At 41.0% G+C, this 12,089-nt stretch overlaps 1 protein-coding gene across 1 annotated transcript; it reads left to right on the forward strand.

Annotated features, from left to right (window-relative positions):
- The first annotated feature begins 659 nt into the window (after positions 1-659).
- Positions 660-11,716, forward strand: LOC115201156 (pantothenate kinase 3). The gene is made up of 7 exons (XM_029764500.1): positions 660-1,354; positions 4,164-4,516; positions 4,835-5,094; positions 5,607-5,783; positions 5,900-6,023; positions 8,244-8,369; positions 8,789-11,716. The coding sequence occupies exons 1-7, from the start codon at positions 1,066-1,068 to the stop codon at positions 8,846-8,848; spliced, it is 1,389 nt and encodes a 462-aa protein (XP_029620360.1). The 5' UTR covers positions 660-1,065; the 3' UTR covers positions 8,849-11,716.
- Positions 11,717-12,089: the final 373 nt, after the last annotated feature.

Below are 12,089 nucleotides of genomic sequence, written 5' to 3' on the forward strand. Positions count from 1 at the left end.
AGGATTTCGTATTATTCTGTACATAAATCTGACACCATTTAGTATGATATGCTACGTTTCGCATGATATGTACTAATTTGTGGATGTCCATCAATGATATGTTACAAATTACAATTCGTTTTATATGTGATGAATTTGCAAAACGTACAATATCTTACGAATTTGTGAAACCTACAATGGATTACGAATTTGCAAAACGTATATTTTAAAAATTTGCTAAACATATGACATGTTACAAAAACTAGCTAGGTGGCTAACGTTAGCTAGGCTAGGGGTCCGGGATAAGGTTAAGAGTTGGTTAAAGGGTAAGGTTAGGGTTAGCTAAAAGGGTTAGGGTTAGGTGAAGGGTTAGCTAAAAAGGTTAAGGTTAGGGTTCAGGGAAGGTTTAGTTGACATGCAAATTAGTTTGCAGAGTAGCTAAAAATTAGTAATAGTTGAAAAGTTGCTAATTAGCTAAAATGCTAAAGTTGCCCATGATGAGATTTGAACTCTCAACCTTTGGGTTGCTAGCCGTTGGTGTTATATGGCCACCGATCCCCCGTAAAATGATGTAACTATACCAAATGTAACATATCATACGAAAGTAGTGTCTCGGATTTACGTACAGAATAATACAAAATGCTCTGAGACCTGGCTGATGAAACAGCCTGTACAATAACATAGGCTTCCGGCTGTTTTAACTCGGAAGCTGCCGCAAGAGGAGCATGATAAAGCAACGTAATACTAATACCCAGGGGAAATTGGGGGTTGTAAGAAACAGCCTATATACAATGACGTAGGCTGCTGGCTGTTTCAATTCTGAAGCTGCCGCAAGAGGAGCATGATGAAGCAAGATGACCGACAGTGACCCACAGATTGTATAAAGACAGTGACCTCAGTCAAACGTCCTAGCAGTTGTTGTCCCATTATCCTCATCGACCAAACATCATTATTTTTTTATGGTCGTAATAGATCTTTACCAAATAGCCTGACATTCTTTTGAAGAAACATCGCCGAGGAAAGCGGACTGATTTCGCCTTTCTGAGACTGCCCGCTAGTGCTTTCCCTGCGCAAAAAAAAAAAAAAATGGATAATGGCAAAGCATCGGATCAGAAAAGAACAGGCGCTTGTCAAGAGAATGGTTTGACAAATGGATTCAAGCCTACACAAACTGACAACGGGAGCTGCAATGTTTTAGGTTCAAACGGAACCAGTAGCAGTGGTAGTGGAGGGTGTAGTAGTAGTGCTGGTGGTTGTAGCCATAATGGAATTGAAAATGTCCACCATCTTCAGGAGGATGCCCATAATAATGGGTCGCCTCCAAAGCGGTGCAGACTCAGGAGAAGGATGGATTCTGGCAAAAAGAACCGACCGCGTAAGTAGGACACAATATGAATTGTTTCCACACTGTTTCAGACGTGTCAATCATGTCGGCTGTCTAAAATCGGCTACTTGTGTGCATTATGAAAATGATACGACATAGAAACTACACATTCGGTCTTTATTGATTGCACATAGCTCTGGGTGTCCAAAGTGACAGTCGCCTAGATTTTCTACGGTGCCATATCTAGTCTATTTGTATGACACAATGAACCAGTTAAGACATTATGCTGCAGGATAGAATATCGCTTTATGGCGTTGCGAGGCTGTTCCAATAATGTAAATAAGGAAGCCTATCCGCCCAATTCTCTTATTGATACCGCTTCTGTAATGAATAATGGGCCTGGACGCCTATGTGGGGAAATGATTTGTTTTCCTGTATCCTCAAACTACATTCCATAAGCTATTTATGTCTATGAGAAATGCACCATTTAGCAAGCAATGAGAATCAAGCACCATATTCTGTATTATTTATACATGTTTTAATCATACGATGCAATAATGATTGGTATTTTACACGAATGTAACCCTCCTGGTAATAGAGCTGTAGCCTCTCTTTCTCTCCTCCCCTTTGTTATTGTGAGATCTTTGATGTTGTCCGTCGAGCCATTTTTCATTGGTCGTTCCAAAGTCAGGAGGTGTGCTGAAATCGCTGCTGATATGAGAGCCAAATCATTTCGACCAATCAGCCGTCAGCATTTGCCTAAGGAAGTTGGCTTGAGAAACTGACAGAGCAGTCAGCCCCATGTATAGCACAGATCTTTCTTTGTCTCCAATACAACACTGTAAAACAAATGTGTCACTATGTCAGGGAAATGTAGTGTGACTTATTGCTGTGATGACATCATGACACAATTCATTAGGATTGAGTGATACTACTTGGTATGAAGTGAATTTGACCGTAAGCAACTTGACCTGAGGATCACAATTAAGTTTGTTGTTAAAAAAAACAGGTACGAGTTTTTACTCTATTTTAAATGGATGAAATATACTTATTTGCTTACTTTCATTTATTTGTTTATTTACAATAAACAAACAAAAATTGTACAAATTTTACACTTTGGCGCCAGGAACTATTTGGCTGGTGTAGTAAGTCTTCAATGCATGCAACCCAGCCATTTGTCCAAGAGGTTGCTTCAACACTGCTGGCTTGTCTGCATTCCTCTGGGAACTGCGGAAAGAAGTCTGGAATCCCAAAATACCACTTCTATTATATAATTGAAGAGAAGGGATTGTGGACAATTGCTGCAAGTTGCTAAAATGCACTTGGCATGAAGACAAATAACAACATTTTTACCTTCCTGTATGATCAATTGAATAAGCATCATATGCTTTGCTGATGTCTCTTATTGGTAGTTCCCACGTGAATGCAACAAACTGAATCCCAATTTTTGTTTTTTTTATTTATTGAAACTTTATTTAACTAGGCAAGTCGGTTAAGAACAAATTCTTATTTACAATGACGACCTACACCGGCCAAACCCGGCCAACACTGGGCCAATTGTGCTCCGCCCTATGGGACTCCCAATCACGGCCGGTTGTGATACAGCCTGGAATCAAACCAGGGTGTCTGTAGTGACGCCTCTAGCACTGAGATACAGTGCCTTAGACCGCTGCGCCACTCGGGAGCCCAAATAGAACTAGGCTTTGCCAATCAGACTCAACGATGAAAATGTATGCCATTAAGTCATTTCCATTGACTTGAGCTTTGGTCCTTTGTTGCACATGCATGTGGCCACTGTGAAATTATAGTAAAAGCAATATAGCTCAGCCATTACTTGAGAATGAGTGGCAGAAATTCAAGCATTCAGTCCTCTGTAAAATTACAGTGAAACCATTGCAATGCAGGATCTGTCTGTAGCACAACTGACTGAAGATATTGAAAGCAGGTGATTAAGTCAGTGAAGATTCCAGAGTAGACACTCACACATTTGCTGAGATCAATATATTCATGTTATGTCAAGTTCCTCTATTAGAAATGGATTGTCCAACCCAGATTACATCACCAGTACACCTCTGATATGTTGGATCAACCAAACCAGAGGTGTAATGGTGTTGTAATCTGGGTATCATTGCAAGCCAGAACCAAATCAACAATTACATCTCAAATTTGACTATTTTAAGCACCTCAAGTGTGTCTTTTGGTTACTGCTTTTCTGTAGCTTCACACATAGTTGAATGTAACCAGGCTGGCTGGTGGAATGAGCCGTAAGGGACTATACACCCCTCTGTCAAATGAAGTGCTATTGAACCAGTTTGCCTGCCGATGTATTGACTACATATTCATTGTACTGTACACTCAAGAGTTAATTGAGAGTTAGGCAGGATATCCAGGCAATCTTCTCTCCATGCTGGTGTTTCCATGGCAACAAAGCCCTCATCTTTTGTTGCAGAACAAACACACTGCTGTGCATTTAAGACGACCCTCTTCCTCTCGGCCACCTTCCTCTCCAAAAAAAAGAGAGAAACATGTCACAATGATCTACTAATATGAAGACATGATGTGTGCATAATGTGCCATCATGCTTTCGTCTTCAGTGAAATCAAGTTAGAAAATGCAACAGGTTTGAGTAAATTTCAGTTAGCACAGTTCATTGGTGGACTTATATGGAGCAATAGCTTAGTTGTGACATAGACAGAATACTAGAGCCCTCTGTTTTGAGTGCTTGTGTATGCATTTCTCCATAGAGGATTTTGCACAATTCCAAAAGAGCTAAACAGTGTTTTTCTACAGGCAACGGTGACCAAGCTTTTCCTGAATCTACTAACTTATCTCTCAAAACACCTTTTGTTTTCTGTTCCAGCCTTCCCCTGGTTTGGGATGGACATCGGCGGCACCCTGGTGAAGCTGGTTTACTTTGAGCCTAAGGACATCACGGCAGAGGAGGAGCAGGAGGAGGTGGAGAGCCTGAAGAGCATCCGCCACTACCTGACCTGCAATGTGGCCTACGGCGACACAGGCATCCGCGATGTCCACCTAGAGCTGAAAAACCTGACCATGTGCGGCCGGAAGGGCAACCTGCACTTCATCCGCTTCCCCACCCAAGATATGCTGGGCTTCATCCAGATGGGCAGAGACAAGAACTTCTCCAGCCTGCACACCACACTCTGTGCCACCGGCGGAGGGGCGTACAAGTTTGAGGACGACTTTAGGACGGTGCGTGGTGGTTGCTAGAACGATTGGGTGTTGTCAGCCAGGGAGAATGACTGAAAGTGACAGGCGGTGTGAATTCATGTCCTATCGCATGTTATTACATGTCGTTAGTCAGTTAAATATATTGTGGCATGATCATTACAGGCAACATGGTTTCTCATGTGATTAGATGGGGGTAGGTGTTGATGGTTCAGGCTTGCCTGGTTGAGGTGTGTTATAGACAGTTCATGCTCTTGGAGGAGTTACCATTGCATATCAAAACCACTCCAGTTTCTCTTTCTGTCCTATAGTCTTATAGATCTTCTGCTTTCCATCTCCCAGATCGCCAACCTAGAGCTACAGAAGCTAGATGAACTGGACTGTCTTATCCATGGTCTTCTCTATGTGGACTCAGTGGGGTTCAATGGCCATCCAAAGTGCTACTTTTTCGAGAACCCCTCTGATCCCGAGAGTGAGAACTGTGTCAAGAGAGCGTGTTGCCTTGACAACCCCTTCCCCATGTTGTTGGTAAACATTGGCTCAGGGGTCAGCATCCTGGCAGTCTATTCGAAGGACAACTACAAACGGGTCACAGGCACCAGGTAAACAAATGTAATCTGTTGCTGTTTTAGTGTAGGCAAACAGATGTAATCCTGTGTCACTCAACGTCATGATAGCTGTATTTATTTGATCTGACATTGGTAACACAGTTCTGTCATTGCTCGCATTCATCTGTATTCAAAGTATTCTTGTTTTGAGTCTAGATAATAGTTACCGTGGTAACTAGTTAATAACTTTTTAGTCAAATACAACTTTCCCACTGGGCAAAAACTGGTGTTTCCATGTAATCTCAACAAACAAAAAAATGTAATGTGATAAAAGAAAAAGCAATCAACGTAAGGGAATTTTGTATTTTATTTTCACCAAATTTATAACCTAAATCCAATGACATGGTGATATTTTTTCTTGAATTTACGTTAGTTGACAACTCAATCAAATGTAAACCAAAACTAGACATTGACATGATGTCTGTGCCCAGTGGGTTGTTTCCTGCAAGCTAAACAGTGGTACAACCCATAGAGTAGTAGGTCACATAATTGCCTGTCCCCCACAGTTTAGGAGGTGGTACTTTCCTAGGCCTGTGCTGCTTGCTGACTGGCTGCGAGACTTTCGAGGAGGCCCTGGAAATGGCAGCGAAGGGGGACAGCAGCAACGTGGACAAACTGGTGAAGGACATCTACGGAGGAGACTATGAACGCTTCGGCCTCCAGGGGTCTGCAGTTGCATCTAGGTGAGGTCAAAGTTAGCTGATACATGATACATGTTGCAACCTCAAGACTTCCAGTAACAGTATGCTTTGAAAACAGGAGTATTATGGAAACTAACCCAGTGAATAATTCATTGCAGTTTTGGTCATATGATGAGCAAGGAGAAGCGTGTCAGCATCAGTAAGGAGGACCTAGCCAGAGCCACTCTCGTCACCATCACCAACAACATTGGTTCTATTGCTCGTATGTGTGCGGTGAATGAGGTACAAAGTAGATGTATTTACTTGTTTCAGTGGAAGTCTTACTTCAATGAGTAATTCTAACCCGTGTTAATTTCGTCAACAATAACTCTGACAAAAAAATACTTGCCGACAACCTATTTTTTCCTGACTAAAACTGTGACAATAACGAAACGAGATGCTGAAAAACCTATTAAATAACTATTACTAATTACTTTTCATTTTAGTCTACAGAAATGTGACAAGCTGAGAATTCCACATGAAACGAATTAACGTTTAATTTGACATGAAGCGTACATGCATGCGGAGTATTTCATGCAATCCTCTCATTGGCAGAATTAACATCTTTCAGTTGCACGGTCTGAGCTGATCGGCCCGGCTGTCCCTCACAGCTCCCAGGTGATCACTTCAATCAGTCGTCAGTCTTTTGAACTGATGAGAAGCCAGGACACTTGACTTGTAACTAACCTCAACTAGAAACAATAATGTTTACTCTCTCTTGTACTTTCATGTAGGCTATTTTCGCTTTGATCACATCAGAAGCTCTATTTACCCTTGTGCGCTGTTATTCTCGCGCCGCGGTCTGCAGATGCGAGTTGCGGTAGCTGGTTCCCTATGGGAAAAACATGCTATTTGTTGGATATTACGAGTAAAGTAATACTTCTAGTATTTTTAAGTTCTCCTCTTTTCAAGGAAACCACTGTTATTTACCCCCCTTGACGATTATGATGGGGAGAAAATCAGAGCTCTAAATTGTTTAACCTGTAGCCAAGGCTTATAGCCTACATGGTTAATTATGGCTGTTATTTTTTACAAACTGCCACAATATCAATGTAGCCAGCTAAGGTATACATGGGGATAGTAGGCCTAGTTGGAAAAGCCTATCTGAATGTGCACATGATGGAAGTTAGAGGTAGCCTAAATAGTCATTATTTAATAGTCGAGTTTTAGTCGACTGATAATAACTAAAACTAACAAAGGATGAAATGACTAAAATGTATTTTAAGACTAAAACTATATCTAAAATAGCTGCCAAAATGAACACTGATTCTAACAGTGAGAATATGCCATACTGTGGTGTGACTGTAACACAAGTGTCAACTTTCTCAAAGTGATTTTCTTTCACCATAAAACAAAGGTGTGAAGTGGAGTCAGCAGCCAGTATGATGGATGATGGGAATGGACTCTGTGTGCTTTCAGCTTCTTTACAGTGTTGCCTTGTGGCATGGAGATCAAGCAGCATTGTACAGGGCTATCAAAGCACATAGAACAACAACAGGAAGCTTTCTGGCACAAATATCAAGTGGGCAAATGATCTGCCCCTTGAGTAACCCCATTGTAATGTTTTGAGCACGAGGTACACAAATGTTCATTTGATTCAGCTTTCTAGCTACCTATGCATATAGAGTACAGTGTATGAATTGGGGGAAGTCTTAAAACGAGCCTGCAAAGTGCACCGCTTTTTTACTGCGCCGAGTTTTACTTAGAATGAGCGGGCCTGTAACTCTGTTAGCCCCGCAACTATGTCATTCACGGGAGTTGAGCTGTTCATTCTTGGCTATTGCTCAATCTTTTTCTCCCTTGCTGCTGAGTCACTGAAGCATGAGACAGCTCCTCCCACTGCTGTAAATGTCAGGTTCTCTCCCCTAGATGGCAGCAAGACATCCATCTAATCCAGGTGTCAAACTCATTCCATGGAGGGCCGAATTAAGGTCACTGATTGGTAAGGAACACCCCTCACCTTGGGCTCCTGAGTGGCGCAGTGGTCTAAGGCACTTTATCTCAGTGCAAGAGGCGCCACTACAGTCCCTGGTTTGAATCCAGGCTGTATCACATCCGGCCGTGATTGGGAGTCCCATAAGGCGGCGCACAATTGGCCCAGCGTCGGCTGGGTTTGGCCGGGGTAGGCCGTCATTGTAAATAAGAATTTGTTCTTAACTGACTTGCCTAGTTAAATAAAGGTTACATTTAAAAATGTGAATGTTAAGCCTGGTTGCCTAGGTCTTATTCGAAAGGAAAAAAATAAAACCAGCAGACACTAAACCCTCCATGGAATGAATTTGACGTCCCTTATCTATGGCTAAAAGTCTGAGAGAGCTGGCCTAAGGTCATTAAACAAATCTTTTTTTTTTTTTTTTTACGTCTTACTTTGGAAATAACCAATTCTGTCTCGCTTTATGAAACAGTCATTCTTGCAAGCTCTAAAAATGTCTGGCTTACCAATGGTTCAATGTTGTCTTTCAGAAAATTGAAAGAGTGGTGTTTGTTGGGAATTTCCTGAGAATCAATACTGTGTCAACGAAGCTGCTTGCGTACGCCATGGACTTTTGGTCCAAAGGACAATTAAAAGCTCTCTTCTTAGAGCATGAGGTAAGTAGTTTGCAATATATATGTGTTATTTTTATTTAACTAGGCAAGTCAGTTAAGAACAAATTCTTATTTACAATGATGGCCTACCGGGGAACAGTGGGTTAACTGCCTTGTTCAGGGGCAGAACGACAGATGTGTACCTTATCAGCTCAGGGATTCGATCCAGCAACCTTTCAGTTACTTGCCCAACGCTCTAACCACTAGGCTACCTGCCGCCCACGTTCTGTGTTATTTGAGGGATGTTCAGCACACTTGTTGTTTTAGTCTAATTGTACAATAAAAATGGTAAACAACAGATCATCTGCATATATTTGGATAGGTTACAATAGGGGCTCAGCATGAATATCAAGGTTGCTGATGATAACCTGGTCAAATACCTAAACAGATAATGAACTAACCCGAGCCCTTGTTTTTTTCAGGGTTATTTCGGGGCCGTCGGTGCCTTCCTGGAACTATTGAGGATAACAGATGACCTTTGAGACAGAGACAGACGAAACCCTAACTCTCACCACAAGACACTGCTACTCTACGGTTTCGGAAAAGCTACTGACCGGATGAAATGGGGAAAATACATTTGAATAATTTAACTGTTTTAAGAGGTTCTACTAATTATCCACCTCCTCGTCTGCTGATGTTTTAGAAAATTGATTTTTAATATTATGAATGCAGGCTGGAGGAGATGAGGTTGGTGTTTTATTTGCCACTGAAAAGAAAAGCTGGGTACTTATTGTTTATAAAAACCCTTAACTGTATATTGAATGTGTGATTAAGCCAAATGCTACTGATCCCTGATCCTTCATGTGTTTTTGCTTTTGTTTACTTTTTTTGTGATCTGAGACCCCCCCCCCCCCCAAAAAAAAAATCTTATTGGTCCCATATTTGTTTAATTTAAATTGTATGAAGTACTTACAAGATGTAAGTAGATACATTGATCTTTAACCTTTAGCATTAGCTTACAACTAGCTTTTGCACTTTTTTCTAATCAATCGTCCGATCCCAATGTTCTGTGATATGATTTGAGATATAATCAGATATATTACCCTACCGAATATGTGAATCGTAAGTAGTTACTCTTATCAACCCATTCTGTCAACCCGTCATCTGTGGAATATGGACCATTAAGCAATAGCTAAATTTGACTGATAATGTTGCGGGTTGATTTTGCGTAATAATACGCTGCAATACCTTACAACATTTTACATAATGGATCTATTTTTATCAGTGGCAGTAGAATGACCAGTGCTCAAAATCCTACCTCTGTATTCATTTGAATCCAGTATTATGTATATTCTTTCCTGTCCCATGCCTTATAATTCCATTGCTGTTTTACTGAAACAGTTAACTTTGGAACCAAGCCTTCAGTACTAAATTATCCGTAGAAACCTCACAAAATAGACCCTGTCTGTGACTCCACTTTCCAGGGGAGTTGGGATATGCAGAAAAACAGATTTTCAATTCACACATGCGTATTAATACACACATGTACGTGTGTGAAATAGGACAAATATAAGCACCCACCTAATTATTATTATTAAGTACATGTTCCTCAGCAAAGCCAAATCACTGACTCACTAAGCAGTGCTACGCAAAGTGTCCATTGTGAGTCATGAGAAACCTCTATGTGAAGAGACTTTAAAAATATTTACTTACTACAGTTGTTTTCATTGTCATCAAAGATGGGGACCATTTATGCCTGCCTTCCTATCTGTAATAATCAGCATGTGCTTTATGATAGTCATTTCATATTTGTTTTGGATGTACTGTGTTGAGTACTCTAGTCGAAAGGAGATTTGACTCTCCTACTGGATCTCTTGGTTAAATTTCATGACATTTCATGATGGCATTTTGGTTTCAAGTGAAACTGCATAGCTGGCCTGTGAACCGCTGTGAGCTGCATATCCTTCTGCCTTCCTGCGTACTTCAGAGGGAACCCCCCTCCCCCGCATTTTTTTTTAGATGCGTGCCAGCAAAGGCACTACACTACACAACACAACACTAAACAATACATGAATTGCACTATAACGGCGACAAGCGGTGCCCACAAACTGTTAGGGCCTACATAAAGCTGTCCCAACAACAGAGCTTTCTTTTCAGCACCATGGATTGAATCCTTTCCACCGCTATACCTGGGTATCAGCGGAGCCTTGTCTGGCAGCGAAACAGTTCATTCAGCCTGGTTTACTGCCTTTTTAAAAAAACATAGCTGATATGTCTGACCATATCTCCCTGGCATATTACGTCATTTATGCAGCAGCATTTAAGACATTTTTGGACTCACCTTGTTCTGTGCGGCGGTCGTATGTTGGCAAATTTTGTCATCAAAGAAAAAGATTTACAATTCCGAGTTGGATGACTGTTCAAAACGTATCTTCCCAGTCTCACTTCCCAGTTGCAATGCTTGCGGTTAGCCACTGTCACCGATTCCTTCCAAACAACTCACTGTTGAATTTGCGATTTCCAAGTTGATGTGTAATGTTTATGTCTAAGTACCGATACATTTTATCTTTAGTTCATCTTCATTATTTCTCTTCATGTGACAAGGATTAAAAAGGATTTGCCAGTTGATTTATGATGATGACTGCTAGCTAAGATTTTGAAAGTAAGATGTTGACATGATCAGTCCAATCAAAGCTACTGTACATATAACGTGATTTGACGTCATTTTATCTGTGGTCATTGACGTTGAGCCTTCTTGGAAGGGCACTTCTAATGTAACTCTATGGCAGCACCCAAAGGGCTCACATTCTTGATGTCTACCCTTGCTAAAGGCTAGTAACGTAGTGTCCCCATGAGTGACAGAACACTGAGCCAATCACGGTGCAATGCTCCTATTTTCTGCTGGCCTGCCCAACCACCACAGAAAGCACTGAGCTAGGCTGAAACACCTGCATTTTGGAGCTGGCTGTTTGTATGCGGCTTTAATAACTCAATGATATATATATTTTTTGCATTGTTTGGAAACTGATATGTGACATGTATTAATGTCAAAATAACGTGCAAAACAGGCAACCCCAACCCCCCCCCCCCAAAAAAAAATACATCTTCCCCACCTACCATGGTTTTGATCAATAGTAGTGCACTATATAAGGAATAGGATGCCATCTTGGACTCATCCCCAAACTGACTTCCCTAACATCATACGTTTTTTTTATCCCAATTTAACCTGGTGGAGTTTTCAGCTATACGTTAGGACAGATTTTCAAATGTGCTTTATGAATTGAATTACTGCATACATGTCATGGCGAATAATATATGTAACTCTGAACCTGATTGAACTGGATTACAGAGCTGGGTCTTGCTATAGATTCAGTTTTGCTTGTGGTCATTAAAACTGTTCTCTAACCTGATGATATGTTGAGTTTGTTGCATTCACTTTCTGATGTACTGCCTTGTCCTGTTGTGTGTGTCTATAAGACTTGCCTAGTGAAGACTTGTTACAAAACATTAAGAACACCTGCTCTTTCCGTGACATAGACCGACTATTCCCAAACTGGGGGTACTCACAATAAAAATATGATTCACATTTTCAAACAGTCCATTTAGATTTTTCAACTGGCTATACATTTGGGTGATGTTTTTTTCTCACCTGAGTAGCCTCGTTTCACTGCCAAAAATCGAATTAATCTATCTCCTGTTCAGCGAAATAACAACACAATGTCAAATACAGGTAGCCTAGTCAAATAATTAACATCCAATCACATTAACCGTTACTCTCTCGTG

This window comes from Salmo trutta, chromosome 10 (assembly GCF_901001165.1).
Source record: "Salmo trutta chromosome 10, fSalTru1.1, whole genome shotgun sequence".
Classification (NCBI taxonomy): Eukaryota; Metazoa; Chordata; class Actinopteri; order Salmoniformes; family Salmonidae; genus Salmo; species Salmo trutta.